Genomic DNA, 15,631 nt, shown 5'->3' on the forward strand with positions numbered 1-15,631 from the left:
CAGCTCTGTGGGCAGGTCTGCCAGTGTAAATACCCCATAAACAATACATTAGTACCTACAGTATATACATGGATTCAAACAAAAACTTTACATATGTCCAATGTTTTCTTTGCCGTCTTTTCTTTCAGTCCATTGATGCTCAAATGTAAATTTCTATGTCCATTTTGAACTGTAGTTTTTCTGGTGTTTTTTAGTACATTTACATTTATGGAAGTTCTATTTACCTTATAAAATCAATAAATTAAAAATATCTACAATTGAACAGGATGCTTTTTCACTGTAGTAGAAGAATATTACACCTTTTTCTTTTAATTTACCTGGTCAATAGATTTAAGACATTCTCAACATCTAACCAAACCAAGCACACATGGAGACAAAATTAGTGGAAGAGAGTTTCAATTTTTTGATTAAAAAAAGAAATATAATTTCTTTCCACAACTATCTTGCAACAGCCTGGTTAGATGGATGAATGGAGTGCGTGATTTTGAATGCAACATCCTTAATTTAAAAAAACATCTCCACAGACTTCCATTTCATGTTTTCTGATTTAGAGTTCCAGCAAGTCTCTGGGGAGAACAGGTTTGATGGGACAGATTCCTAACATTTTAATCGGTACATTTTTCATTTATTAACATCACACCAGGAGACCTGATATTTAATGTGGGTTCTCCCCACCACCTCCTGGCAGTAAAGTTAATAACACTGAAGTCTATTTATTGAAAAAAAAAGTTTTATTTCTATGTCTGATGTCTTTATTGTTCCAGATTAGAGATCTGTGTGGAGAGAAATTGTGTTTGTATGTTCAAATTCAGGATAATAAGGCTTATGGAAGATGAACAGACTGACAGGAATTCACCTCAAAACAACTGCGCAATAGAAATTCACCGGCCTTCTCAAAAATAAGCTCTGGCATGAAAAACATAGATTGTCTTTATCTTTTACATAATTTTTAATCCAATTCATTTGAAAATTGTATTGGATGAACCAAAATCTAATGCTAAGACTCCATTCACAATAAGAGTTACATAATATGTTTAGTTTTTAATAATTGGGGTTTATTTATCTAAACAAAAACAGAAAGTTTCCAGTCAATCAGTTTGATATGTGGGGTGAATATGATCACAGACAGTCGAGTTAGCTCTGATGCATCCTGGTTACATGTAAAAAAGGGACACAAAGGGTGATAGGGTGCATTTAGATAAATTATGAGTGTTTGGTGCCCTCTAGAGTCCAGTAAGATGTTGTCAGTGCTAGGAAGAACTAAAACTGTTGGATATTAATGTTTTCAATTAAACCTCTTAATTCTAGAAAGCACATAAATGGCTGTTTTACATTATCTGGGTTAGTCAAAATTAAAGATACCAACTCTACAGCAACAAAATTATTACTATTAGTTGATAACTGCAAATAAGATGTGCTTACTTATCCAGCAAGGTTACAAGACATTGGTTCTGTTGATGAGGTACTAAATTAAAGAATTTACAGTAAGTGCAGCTTCTGTATTTTCCATTATTACCATAGTACTCATGCTCTTTTTCGCCACCCAGTGGTCACAGCAAGTAACTACAACAATACAACATGTTTTAAGGTAGTCCAGCATTGTTCAACCTCTTTTCTGTTGGGACACCACTGTGGGAAATTTGCACCTGCCACCAGCCAAACGTGTGTATTTTTGAGCGGTGTCAAGTGAATTTACCACAGCAGGTCAATAAGGAAGGAGGAACATAACAGAGGGATTCTGTGAAAGTTAAAGCATGAACTGAACCTTGGTTTTCTGCTTAGTACTGACTTTATAAGCAGAGCCAAGCAGACCAGCATGCTCACTGACAGAGAGCCCTGCCTATAGTCAACATTACTGTCAGAAACTTACAGCTTTTGGTAATTTTGGTGGAGAAAAAGGAGCATCTGTTTTCTTGCTGATCTCGTCTTGTACATATCTATGTAGTTCTAAAAACACTCTGCTTTCTTTTAACATGGGACATGTAGAAGTGGCATTATTATATATGACAACAAAACATTCCCAGCATAACCTCTGTGGTCATGATAACTTTATGTGTTTAGCACTAGTAAAAACAGAGGTTTGCAAAATGCTTTGACGTGTGCTGCAGCAAACAGGAGAACAAAAATAAGCTCATAATAATAAGGTGGTTCTCTCTCCTCTCAGTAGAGGTTTAGCTGCAGTTAAATCTGCATTTGAGGACCTGACTACAACAGAAACTCTAACTAGCCTCAAAATAAACTGTTTTCTGTTTATGAACAGGATAGAGAGCATGTCAGTTTAGCTGAAACCTTTCTATTTATTAAAAAGCCTATAATAAGAATACTATAACCCTCTACTATTACAGCGTATTTCATTACGTTATACAGAAAATGTCTGGTAGATTTTTGACTTCATTAGCCACTATGGCAGGAAGGCAAGAAAGTTTATTTCCAGCCCTGCATGACATCCTTTAAAAATTCTAAAAATTCTCAAGTCAAAACATATAGTCACACACTTTCTACATACCTACGAACAAGGAACCAACGAAAAACTAACAAAACAGCTACAACTGAAATGCAAAAATCACTTCAGTTAACTGACACTAGAATAAAAACGAGGCCATACGAAATATTAAACTAGGTAAAACTCGATTATGTGTTCATAAAACTAACTCAAAAAGTCCTGAGTTTCAGTCTTGACAGCAGCATAGCTGATGTGAACACCCAAACCTGAGGAGTGTCACATTTTCCAGTTTGGTTGTAATTTAAAAAAACAAAATAAATCTGAATAAATGAAAAAAAAAAAAAAAAAAGGTAGCCTGTCTGAATTTTTTTTTTTTTTTTTTTTTTTTTAAATAAACTAAACTTTTTCTGGGTCTCCTTCCTAACAGTACCCCATATAACTGATAAAGACTCAGACGAGATAGGGTATATAAGTAGAATTAAAACTAAACTAAACTAAGGAACCAGCAGTAAGAACTGATAAAAATGCAACTGAAATTGAAAAGAAAAACAATAACCAAAAATAAAACTAATGCGGTATCTAAAACTCTCACAACCTGGCCTCTGACTGCAGAAAGATTGATTTAATTGAAATAACAAGATAAATCTTTGATGCTCTCTTAAAACAACTGAAATGCCTTCATTTTCTTCACAACCTTCATGGTTGTGAAGACCTTAAAAATACACATTCACGTTTCTCATGGTACCAACACTGCAGGAAAAACACTGCATGATTTGTTGTCCTATATGCATTAACATAAGCCTGATTGTAGCTAATATTATCCTTATATTATCTCCTCCCTTACTAGGACCCTCCTCCCCTGACTGCTCACTTTGAGAATTACTGAGGCCACTGTGCTCTTGGAGACCTTCAGTGTCACAGATTGTTTTGTCTGAGTGTCGAGGTCAGCCCTAAACATGAGTCTGTCTGTGACTGACTGAGTGAGTGACTCTACTTTCAGAGCCATACAGAGTTACACTATGGGCGGGGTTTAGTTGTACTCAAAGCCATCAGTAGGCGTACATCCAATATAGCTTTAGCACTGCATCAGTTTTACTAGAACTGGACCACATTTCTGTTTGAAATAAAGAATAAAAACAACCCTAAAAGCTTTGTAAGATGTTTTCGCTCCTCTGCTGACCTGCTTCGGCATGATTTTGTGAGAGTTGGGAAGGAAAGGGTTGGTTGTTGTTGTTGTGGTTGTCGTATATAACGGCTGCTAGTGGAGTGATTAGCTTGGACTTAGCCACAGCGGCGTTTTTCTCATAACTGAACATGTCTTTTTAAAAACAACAGCAGAGCAACACTGAAAGCTTTTTTGTGACAGAAGAGATGAGTTTGCTCTTCTTCTCTTTGCGATAGCTAATAGCTCAGATGTAGCTATAGCAAAGCAGTAGTTCAGTCAAACACCACATGTCTTTTAAAAACAAAAGCAAAGCGCCACATCGAAAGAAGATGTTTTAGCACGTTTCTGTACACCAGCCTTGGCATCAACTTTATTCACAGAGAAACTCTGCCATTAACAATCTAAGGCAGCGTTAGCTTGTCTGTAATAACACATGCACACAATGTTATTTTGTTGTCTTCTTCTATTACACTTTCTGGCAGTTTGACATTTCTTGGTGTTTCCATCCACGGGTGAACTAACTATCAAACTGTATCAGCATATCAGCGTGCACTATTTAGTGGTATGTTTTCCTTCTTTTCCTACATGATCTTGATTATAAGAGTTCATGTAAGGTCAAGTTTAGAAGAAACCCAGTTTGTTTCTATCATAAGTGTCCTTGGGTGGAATATTATTAACTGCTTTTTTAGGTTCAGTACACTGCTACTCTGGTTCTGTTAGGAGAAAAGGTATACCTTTAGATTTATAAAGCAAATAAAAACACGTCCCCTGTTTGATTTGAAGTGTTTTCTCTAACCAAACAAAAGAAAAGGTTACACCTAAAGGGATTTCAGCACATCCTCTCTGTTACCAGGGGAGCTAAATCACTAAATCAACTCCCTGCTCTGTTTTTTTCCACATGTGTTTTTGCAGGCGGCTTCGGATCAAATTGACACGTCCCCAGATTAGACTCAACATGTGCAAAATTGAACTTGTTCTAACACGTCTGCCAGCTGATGTTTGAAGAATTAATAACCACTGTGATGGCTCCGCCTGAAGCAGAGAGAAATCTGCATGATCCCTTTCTCAAGTCATCAGAGAGAAACACAAGTGACAGCAGAGACACGGACCAAATGAGTCCAAGATAGCATGATGAAATAAGCCTTTGTGTGTGTGTGTCTTATGTTCCCATTAATACAGTGAATTAAACAAATAAATTAAATCTTTAACCATCACATTACATTCATGGATCATTTGCTCAGTTTTCTTTTCATATTACTGGATGAAATTATTCTAGTGCATTCTAGATATTTCTCAGAAGCATTCAGGCGACGTGTCTTCAGCAGCCTTTAAGAGATACAATACAGTACGATTCAATACGAAATGATGCTCAACGATACGAAACGAATCGCAACAATACCATACGATACAAAACAATGCGATACTATACAATGCAATACGAAACGATGCAATACGATACAATATGATACAAAATGATATGATACGATACAAAACAATGCGATACAAGTGATATGTTACGATACAATATGATACCATATGGTATGGTACAGTAAGGTACTGAGAAAAGGTATTCACCCCCTTCCAGATTTATTTTATTTTTGTGCAATTTGTCTCTTAAATGTGTCAGATCATCAGATCAATTTTAATAGTAGACAAAGATAACCCAAGTACATAAAAACACAGTTTTTAAGTTATGATTTCATTTATTAAGGGAAAAGCCATCCATACCAACCTGGCCCTATATAAAAAAAGTAATTCCCCCTAAACCTAATAACTGGTTGTGCCACCCTTGGAGGAAACAACTACAAGCAAGCATTTGTGATAACTAGCAATGAGTCTTTCACATCACCGTGGGGGAATTTGGGCCCACTCTTCTTTGCAGAATTGTTTTAACTCAGCCATATTGGAGGATCTCCCAGCCTGTTTTAGGTCATGCCACACCATCTCAGCCAAATTAAAGTCTGAACTTAAACAAGGCCACTCCAAATCCTTCGTTATATTTTTTAGTCCATTTGGAGGTGGACTTGCTGGTGTGTTTCAGATCATTGTCCTGCTGCATAACTCATGTGCACTCAAGCTCGAGGTCATGAAATGATGGGTGGACATTCTCCTTCAGGATTTTCTGGTAGAAAGTAGAATTCATTGTTCCATCAATTACAGCAAGTGGTCTGGGTCCTGAAGCAGCAAAGCAGCCCCAGATCAACCCACTACCACTACTAGGTGTGACTGTTGGTATGATGTTCTTCTTAAGAAATGCTGTGTTTTACATCATCCAAAAAGTTCAGCTTTTGTCTCAACAGTCCACAGAATATTTTTCCAAAAGTGTTGGAGATCATAGAGATGCTTTTTGGCAAATGTGAGATGAGCAAAACCAGCAGTGATTTTGGCCGTGGAAGTCTCCCATGATGCTATTGTTGCCCAGTCTCTTTCTTATTGTTGAATCACAAACACTGACCTTAACTGAGTTGAGTGAGGCTTGCAGGTCTTTAGATGTTCTGAGTTCTTTTGTGACCTCCTGGATGAATCATCGATGCACTCTTGGAGTAAATTTGGTAGACCGGCCACTCTTGGGAAGATTCACCACTGTTCCAGGTTTTCTCCATTTGTGGGTAATGGCTCCAACTGTGGTTTGCTGGAGTCCTAAAACCTTTCATATGACTTTGAAACCCTTTCCAGACTGAAAGATATCAATGGCTTTGTTTCTCATCTGTTGTTAAACTTCTTAAAATTACCATGTATGATGTGTTGTTTTTGAGATCTTTTAGCCCACTTCACTCTGTCAGACAGGTTCTAGTTAAAGGACTTCTGGATTCAACAGGTCTGGCAGTGATCAGGCCTCGGTGTAGCTGGTGAAATTAACACTGAGCTTTCCAAAAATGTGGTTAATCACAGTTAACTCATGATTTTACAGGACTAAGAACAATAGAAAGAGTCCACATATACATGGAGTCGCACATATCCATGTAGAACCACATAAAGCATTAGTTCACAGACCCGTCTTTCACAAGATTTGCATAGAGATAATAATGATAATAATAAGTTACAATGAGTGGGGCAAAGATAAAATAAAGTAAGGGTATAGAATTGAAAGGTGAACTGTAAGAGAGAGAAAACGCCTTAATGTCATTGCACAGAGAGAAAGAAATAAAGAAAGAGAAGAAAATGTTTCTTGATGTTCTTGTTTGAGCTCAGGTCGATGTTCAGACATTGTAAAAGCTGTCAGACATTTATCTTCCTAAGAGGAGTGTTTATTGTTCTGCTTGTCTTTGTTATCTTTGTGAAGGTGGAAGGAGTGCTTAAGCTCTTATGAATCACACTATAAATTATTGAAACAGAACATTTGAGGAAGTAGAGATACATTAACAGTACAGTTGACCAAAAATCTTAAAACAAGGCAAAGCGATCAAAATCTTTTTGTCTTTGTGTTCTATCGGTGTAAAGAGATTGTCTTTTCATTTGGGACTACTGGTTGAAACAAAACAACACACTCAGAGTCACCTTTAGCTGCTTTGATTTCTTATGAGGATTATGCTAAAATAATGTCCGAATTAATCAACTTAAACAGAAATATATACAACAAAGTATGATTCAATGATAAATGTGCAAGATAAACCATGCCTTAAAAGGTTTGATTGAATTTTTTCTTTCTTTCTTTATAAGAAAAAAGGTCAAATATGTTGGACAAGGAGCAGGTTTAAGAAACAGCTTCTTCAACCTCTGTAACTTCTCTGTTATTACTCTGGTCCCGTTAAGGTGAGAGCAGAAGGATGTGAGTTGAGAAGCAGAGGGCTAATGGATCAAGTCCCAGTACAGGCAATGGTTGGGAATCTGGCCTGATGACTGGAGAGGTGATAGTCAACTTTCGCTAACACTGAAACTCTCCCTCTTTTATGTGGGATATGTTTCATGTTATTGAGCATAATGGCCTTAATCATAAATTATAGTGTATTTAGAATTCATGCATAAAACCTACATTTTTCATTAGATCTCTTGTATCATAAATGTAATCTTACTTACAGCATGATCTGCATTTGGTGCCCACATGACCAATATCAGAAACATGAATGCAGCATCTATGTGTAGATCTATGTCTTCCTGGGGCCTGATACCTTTTTTCCTGAGATCTGATTCTGATGCCTTTTTTCTGTAAACTGATGCATTTTTTTCCTAAGACGTAATGCCTTTTTATGAGACTTGATACCCTTTTCCTGAGACCTGAAGGATTTTTTCTGACTCCTGGAGCCTTTTTTCCCTGAGACTGGACAACCTTTTTCTTTTCTTTTTTTGAAATCTGATGCATTTTTTACCTGACACCATTTTTTCTGATACCGGATGCCTTGGTTCCTGAGACTTAGTGCCTTTTTCCTGCACTCCTGAAGCCTTTATTCCTGACGCCTTCCTTCTGATACCTGTTGCCATTTTACCTGACACCTGAGGCCTTTTTTCCCTGACACCTTTTTTCAGATGCCTTTTTCCCCTAACACCTGATGCCTGTCTTTCTCGCACGTGACCTAATTTTTTCTAATCCCTGGTGTATTTTTTTTTCCAAACGCCTGACACCTTATTTCTCGATGTTTTTCCTGCACTTTATTTCCAAAGACCTGAAACCTTTTTTCTTGAAACCTTTTCATTGTCTGACATATGACTGAGGTTTTTCTGAGTCCTGATATTTTTTCATTGAAGACTGACACATGACTCTGCGACCTGAGGATGTCCTCAAACAGACACCACATTTGACTAGTCTGCTGAACATCTTCTGGAATGTCAACAGTTAATTCAGCACCATTTAAACTGTGAGACTGTAGCATATTTTGATTTCTATTCTATTCTCTCTTTATGACATTTTAAATGCTCTTACGTCTCTGTTCCTTGGTTCTTTTGATGTAGTTGGGTTCCTGTGTTGCCTTAGTTTAGGTTATTCTGGGTTTGTATTTATTTTTTTTATTATTTTCATCACAGATTATTTCTGTTTCTGGGTTTTATAATGTCTTTCTGGTTTATTATGATGTTTGGGTCACCCACGAATTTTCATGGGTTCTTCTGTTGCTGGGGTTTTGTTTGTCTTGTTGTGTTCTTATGCTTGTGTTGTGATATGATGCTTTGTCATACTGTGATTCTGCTCATTGTTAAAGCACTTTGTAAACCTCTGTTTTTAAAGGTGCTATACAAAAAAAGTTATTATTATTATTATTTTATTATTATTATTATTATTATGGGGAATTGCATTGTGACAGAAAGTTCGCATTGATTTTTTTTTTTTTTAAATGAAAATTGAGATGAATGCTGGGAGTCTTTTGTTTTTGTTCATGAAGCTTTTGTTGAACCCCAGAAGATTTCCGGTCAGAATGCTTAAATATGGGAAAGGCTGACCTAAGGAGCGGTTGTGTTATTTGGGTGGATGTTCCCGCAGACCGCCACCAGGTGTCGCCTTTCCCCCGCTCTTTGGCTCCAAGGAGGGAGGAGGCAGCAGAGGTAGAGCACACATAAACCACACTCCCTCTCTCTCACACACACAGTCCACATTTCTAGAGGACACCGACTGACTCTCAGGCTCCCTCTAACATTTTCTGTCGAGCTCGGGTAACAAAACAAGCGGAGCGGGATCGAGCCGCTCTCCGGACAGACCTTCACATTACCCCCGGAGTTTGTTCCTCTCTTTATTCCCGTGGACGTCACTTCACGCGCACAACAGCTATACAAGGATACAAGTTATTCACAGCAGCACAAGATCCTAGAAGATGGGTTCAGTCCCAGCGATATCTGTCCTCATTTTGGGCATTGTGGTTCCAGCACTGGCCGGCTACATCGAGGTATGTACCCTGAAATGTTCCCTGGTTTATTCCCTCAAACCCTGGGCTGACTTGGGTCCAAACTACGGGCTGTTTTAGTCAAGCAGAGACAAATCTCTCCGGCCTGTATTTTGTCCTCTTTGCACATGAGGCATTTACGGCTAAGCTCTGCTGACATCCTAATTTTATCTTGATGTAACAGTAGATTATTTTAGGCGCTGACATATTTCCTTAGGTTATATCCTCGGACACAAAACTGGGATGGATTTCAGATATGAATAAATTCAGATAAAGCATGTTTGATGTAGTTTTAAGGGCTGTGAAGTAAGGCTGGGCAATGTAGATCAAAAATCATGCCTTGATCTTTTTAAGCTGACTGTGAAATATCTGAAAAATTCACTAAATGTATCAAAATACTTATGTCTGTCAAGAAACAAAGTCCAAGTTACATCAGCATGGGCCAAATGCCATACAGGCACTTAAAAGAGTTAGCTGCACAATATCAGTATGCACATTAAAATAGCACATTAAAATAAACTGCCTTTGTTTGGAAAATAAAGATTTAAAACACACCTATTTTACATTGTTGGTCACTAATCATGTAACTCTATTGGTTTTTACTGTAAACAGTCTATCTACTGAGTGTAAACAACATTATCTTAGCCTGTATATATATATCAAGACATCTTAAAGCTGGCTATATTGCCCAGCCCTAGCACACAGATATAATAACAGTTTTGGTTAAATATTAATGAGCTCTCTTCCAGGTCAGTCTTCAGCTCTGATTGCTGTTTGTTGGTGTGACTTTCTCAATGTGAGTCAGGAAGGAGCTGAAACAAGATTTACAGCAGGGCTTGCTGCAGAGATCAAATGAAAGACAGCTGTCGCTTTGTCAGGCCTGTGGGGACAGAGACTTCAGCAGTGGATCACAAAGGCGAACTGCCTCCAACAGTCTGTGTCCATCATTTGTGTTTATGTTGTATTTAAACCAAGAGGAGGAAATCCTTCATCCAGGTATTCAAACGGCTGCTTTTCCTGTCTCAACAGGATGCTACTCTAATACAGAGCTGTGCTGCAGGCAGGCCCCTATGCTGTCTTCCTGGCTGGTTGTCACTGATTTGTTGTCACATGAAGCACAAGATCAGGCTTGTCATGATAGGAGTGGAAACTTTGATATGACACTAGTAAAATTCAAGCAGTATTGGAACCTGTTTTGGTACAAAAAGTAGAAATATGCAACCATTGTTGGGTAATTTCTTAATGTCATTTGTCAAGTATTCTACAAATATGGTGCCAACTCCTTAGTCATGATGTTGTCAACATTTTTGTGCAATTATGACCGTGTGCAAGAGTTTGCCTGTCATCATTCCTCCTACAAATGAAAAAGATGAAGACAGGGTTGAGTAGGGTTGTCACAATCCAAAAATCTTTAACAATATTAGCAAAAAAATAAATATACAGGCATCTACTGAGATACCCTGGCAACAAAAAATAGGTACAAATCTAACAACAGTTGTAATATTTGAAGATTTTTTTAATGCTATTAATCAAAAATTGCAGGCATTCTGAACATTTCTGATTAAATTGACTTGGGTGTGGTGCAGCAGGATTGTCATAATTCAATCTGTTTAGATACAACAAAAGTAGGGGGAAAAATAACAACGCCTAATATTTGATATTTTTTTTATGTCATTTATGACGTATTCTGTAAATATTGTGCTAACTTTCCTGTCATTTTGTTGGCGCCATATTTGTTCATTGTTGACCGTGAGCAGGAGGTTGCCTGCAGTGTTTCTCCTTAAACCTTTCAAACAAAACTGATTTAAACATGAGTGCAGTAGAGTTGTCAGGGTTCAGAAATTTTGAACTTCAACAATATTAGTATTAAAATAAAAGACCTGTTTTGACACAATAAAAAAAATAGGTACAAAAGTCCCGATTTCCAATGATTTCTTGGTGCTATTGCTCAAAAATTGCTGCAAACTAAATTGTGCAAACATGCTAGTAAGTTGTCAGTCATAATATTGACTAACCTATTTGTATAAGTGCGTGCAATGTGCAGGACTTACAGTGCAATTTTGATATATTCAGTTCTCTCATGCACATTTCTGATGAAATAGACTTAGACATGAGGAAGTAGGATTGTCAGAATTCAAAATTATAGATTCTGACATCATACTATTAAAAAACTATTCTGGCACCAATTTGAGTACGAAAAAAAGCAACAACAAAGTAACAAAACATCTAAATACTTGGTCATAGATGCCACTGATGCCAATTAAAAATAAATAAATCATGCAAATATTGTGGCAACTTTTCTGGCCAATCTTGCTACCATACATGGCTAATTTAACAGCATACAGGAGTTATCCTGCTATTTTTTTTCTTAAATGATTATTTTCAGGCCTTTATTTGATCCAACAGCTGAAGAGAAAAGGAAATATGGGGTGAGAGAGTGGGGGAAGACATGCATCAAACGAGTGCCAAGCCTGGGTATCGGTGCATTGAGGACTATAGCATCTGCTGAAGAGTGCCTGCTCTACCCACTGAGCTAATTTGGCACCCATATAGAATTTTATCGATAAGGCAGCTGAAGAAAGATGGGGAATATGGGGACAGAGTGAGGAAAGACATGCACAGGTTAGGGTTAAGGTTTGCAACCAGTGCATCAAGATCTATGTCTCTGTATGTTGCCGACTGCTCTAACAACTGAGCTCAATCCTGCAAGGTTTGATAGATTCATTTATCTTCTCTACACCTGTCTGAATAAATAGATTTTCGTGTAGTGAAGTGTTGTTGTCACAATTCAAGAAAATAACAAAACACCCTGCTTTACTGTTAGCAACTAGCAAAATTTGCAAGCAAGCTCTTGCACTCTGTCTGAATTGCATAAATACATCGGCAACATTTTGCTGCTTAAATGTTGCCAGAGATTTCCAACTCTACCATGCAGATGTCTTATGAAATAGTTTTTTCAAGTTCGTTTATCAATCATCAATATGAAAGAGATTGCATTATTTCAAACAGGTACTGAAAATTTTGACAACTTTACTCGGGATATCAAAGTTGAACTTTTCTACAATGCACTGCTCTGTAAACATGGACTATTCTGCACTGATACAGTTACAGAACATAAGTGATTGTTGCATAAGTAAGGCCTTATTGCATACTTTTTAAGGCCACGGAGATATTTTGGTTTAAAATGTAAAGACATTTATTATGAAACTTATTACTAAAACATGTTCTCCATATCAAAAAGGCAGCCTGTATTAATCTGACTATGTTGTAAATTGGAGGATGCATCATGATGTATCGTGATATTGAATCGTGAAAGGATTAAATCAAATCAAATCACATGGCGGAACCAGTGCAGATGCACAGTCCTAAACCTAACACAGGAGTCCTTTAGCTGAGTCCAAATTTACCCAAATATACAAACACACCCCCTCAGTTACACTCTCACACGTGCACACACACCCCTCTTACCTGCTGGCCTATTTCCCTCCCTGCTCACAGGTTATTGTCCCTGGACACCGATGCTTGCAGTGTCAGACGTGTGTGTCATTGGATAACAATACGACCATTTTTTAGTGCAAACAGCCAGCCACCCCCTCGCCCCCCCACAGGGTAAACACAAGAGCTCCTGCTCACTGTTGGAGCAACCATGACAAAACATTTTAACAAGACATCTCCTCCTGGCACCGCTGTGCAAAGTGATTATCAGGGATTGTGTCTCTCTTTCTCCTGCATTTGTGACAAAGACCTCGGCCATTTTGAGCCACTATCGGCTGGCATTGTGTCGGGGGGGGAAATAATGGTTATTATGTCCCCAACAAAATCTATGCTGCTGCACTCTTATTACAAAGACACGTCCTCCCTGCAATGATTGCCTCCTCAGTCAACCTCTCTAACCTCAGAGACGTACTGATCGATACTGTACAGACTCTCCTGAGATGATTAATGGGTGAAATCAATGAATTTTCCTGATCAGTCACCCAGATTGAATTGAGAAATTTATGGTGTCTGCTGTGTGCCTGGACTGTGAGGCGCATGCTGAGATTCCTGTGGTTTAATCAATGCCTGTGCTAAAGGACAAAGCTCTTTCCTGTGTTTGATATAACATTTTCATTTGCAGTAAACATCACATACCAAAAATATGTATTCTCATTTCACTTCGTCATACTGGTCTCCTTTGCCTCCAGATAAACACAGTCCCCTTTAGACTAAAGAACTGTACTGAAGTAGTAAGGAAGGTTGTCAAAATATTCAGTGATATTTCTCTTTACCAAAAAGCCAAAAAATGTTATCTTAATGACTGATGGTATCTTAAAGTAGAGTTTTTTACAAAACTATGGACCTTCAGTCATTTAACCATAATCCTATGTTTGTGCAATTAAGGCAGTGTTTAAGAGTTTGCCTGCAATGCTTTAGTTTGTAAAAACCAGAAACAAAGCAACACTGGGTGCCCAGACCTGTTTGAAATAGGGATGCACCAACTGGAAAGTTAGAAGTTGTCTGTGACTACTTTTGGTGTAAGAGTCCCCACTGTGACATTTTCTCAGATCTGAGTTTGCCCAACAGATCACTTCTTCTTCAGTAAAAAAATCTCCTCTGTGATTTAGACGCTTAGTCTAGATGCTACTACTGTACAGTCAGTGAATTTTTTTTATAATTGCAATTTTGGCCTTCCCATGATCAAAGATCATGATTGGCACTTATTAAATGCCTCTCAGAACTCATATGCTCAAATCTGAGGTACCTTTTAGTAAGAGGGGTTTTTTTTTTGTTTGTTTTTTCAAATATTTCCTGCTTGCATGTTTTTACTCAAGTATGGATATTGTGGATCCATGCTGGGTCATGTTTTGGTAGTTCATAGGGCCTGGTCAGATTTTTGTCCCAGTCCATCCCTATTACCAGAGAAGCAGGATATATATGTTAAAAAAAAAACCAAACAAACCTGAAACAATATGAAAATTCCCAAAATAAATAATTCTGATTGATAATTTTGATCTCAGTGTTGATGAAAATAATTGGAGTGTTTCCCATACATAGATGATAACCTGGGTAGGCCACCCAGGTATATTCACTGCCTCCCAAGTATATTTGTGGAGCTTGTCTAATGCAAATTTTGAAAAATTAAATAAATAATGAAAAATGCTTCTCAAAAATACTCGGGTGCCCCAATGAAGCCTCATCTGTGTTGGAAACACTGCAACTATTTGATAAACACTGAGATCACAATTATCAATCACTGTAACTTATTAATCAAGAGGACTTTTTGCATGTCTAAGGCCCATTTAAGTATATATCTATAGGCTGCTACTTGTTAACAGGACTGGACTAGGATAAAAACCTGACCAGGCATTTTTGGCCATAATCTGCCCCAATGTAGGCTGAAGCTCATGCTTAATCTGCTTACATAGTTGATGATTGTATGCAAATGAAAAAAAAATGGTATTATGAGTCTACTTGCTTTGTTATAAAGGCAAATGCATAGCATAATTATAGTTATGAAGTATTTATCTCTCAAAGCTAAACAGTATAAAAAATATAAAACTTGTTTTTTTACAGTACTCCTTTTTAAGTAACTCCAAATTTTCCAAGAAACAAAAGTTTTTCCTTTCTTTGAAAATAAAGCTATGTCTACAATGTTCAATAGTGGCACTACTGTAAACTTGAAGGCCTTTCTGCAGGCATTTTTGTAAACATCTCAACTCCTACTTCTAGAAAAATTATTGCAGCCTTTTATGTCGATATGTCATTGCACAGCCTGACATCACAATTGCACTTAGATCAACTGTGCAGCACTACTTTGCATACAATCACCATACATGCATGCATGTTAAAATTAAGGTGCGATACCTCATGTTAAAAAATCTGCTGCATGTAATGTAATTTCAGCATTTTTCTTTAGCTTCTAGCTGCTAGTATTATCCTTTACACATGCGCTCTAGGATGATAGTCATGAAATGCTGCCTCGTCATTAAGTCTTAACACAAGCAGCTCAGTTACTATGAGTGCAGAATATCAAGTGAAATGTTTCCAAGGCATGTGATGTTATTTGAGTGTGACAACATACTAATGAATATTGTCAAAAGACCTGAAACAAAAAAGCTGAACATAATTTTGGGAGAGTGAGAGGGCCATGCATACTACCCAAGTAAAGTGTCATTTTGTAGGTAACACTTATTTGTTCTAATCATTTTGGCCAAACTGTACAGCCCTACTGGATGC

The 15,631-nt window shown here is 37.5% G+C and overlaps 1 protein-coding gene across 4 annotated transcripts in view; it reads left to right on the top strand.

Annotated features, from left to right (window-relative positions):
• The first annotated feature begins 9,117 nt into the window (after positions 1-9,117).
• The window catches only part of aplp2 (amyloid beta (A4) precursor-like protein 2), a 119,107-nt gene continuing 112,593 nt past the window's right edge, over positions 9,118-15,631 (top strand). For all 4 annotated transcript variants that reach the window (XM_041803695.1, XM_041803713.1, XM_041803705.1 and 1 more), the window contains exon 1: positions 9,118-9,418. In XM_041803695.1, coding sequence (XP_041659629.1) covers positions 9,347-9,418 — 72 coding nt within the window. In that variant the 5' untranslated portion in view covers positions 9,118-9,346. The remainder of the gene's footprint in view (positions 9,419-15,631) is intronic.

This window comes from Cheilinus undulatus, linkage group 2 (assembly GCF_018320785.1).
Source record: "Cheilinus undulatus linkage group 2, ASM1832078v1, whole genome shotgun sequence".
NCBI classification, from domain to species: Eukaryota; Metazoa; Chordata; class Actinopteri; order Labriformes; family Labridae; genus Cheilinus; species Cheilinus undulatus.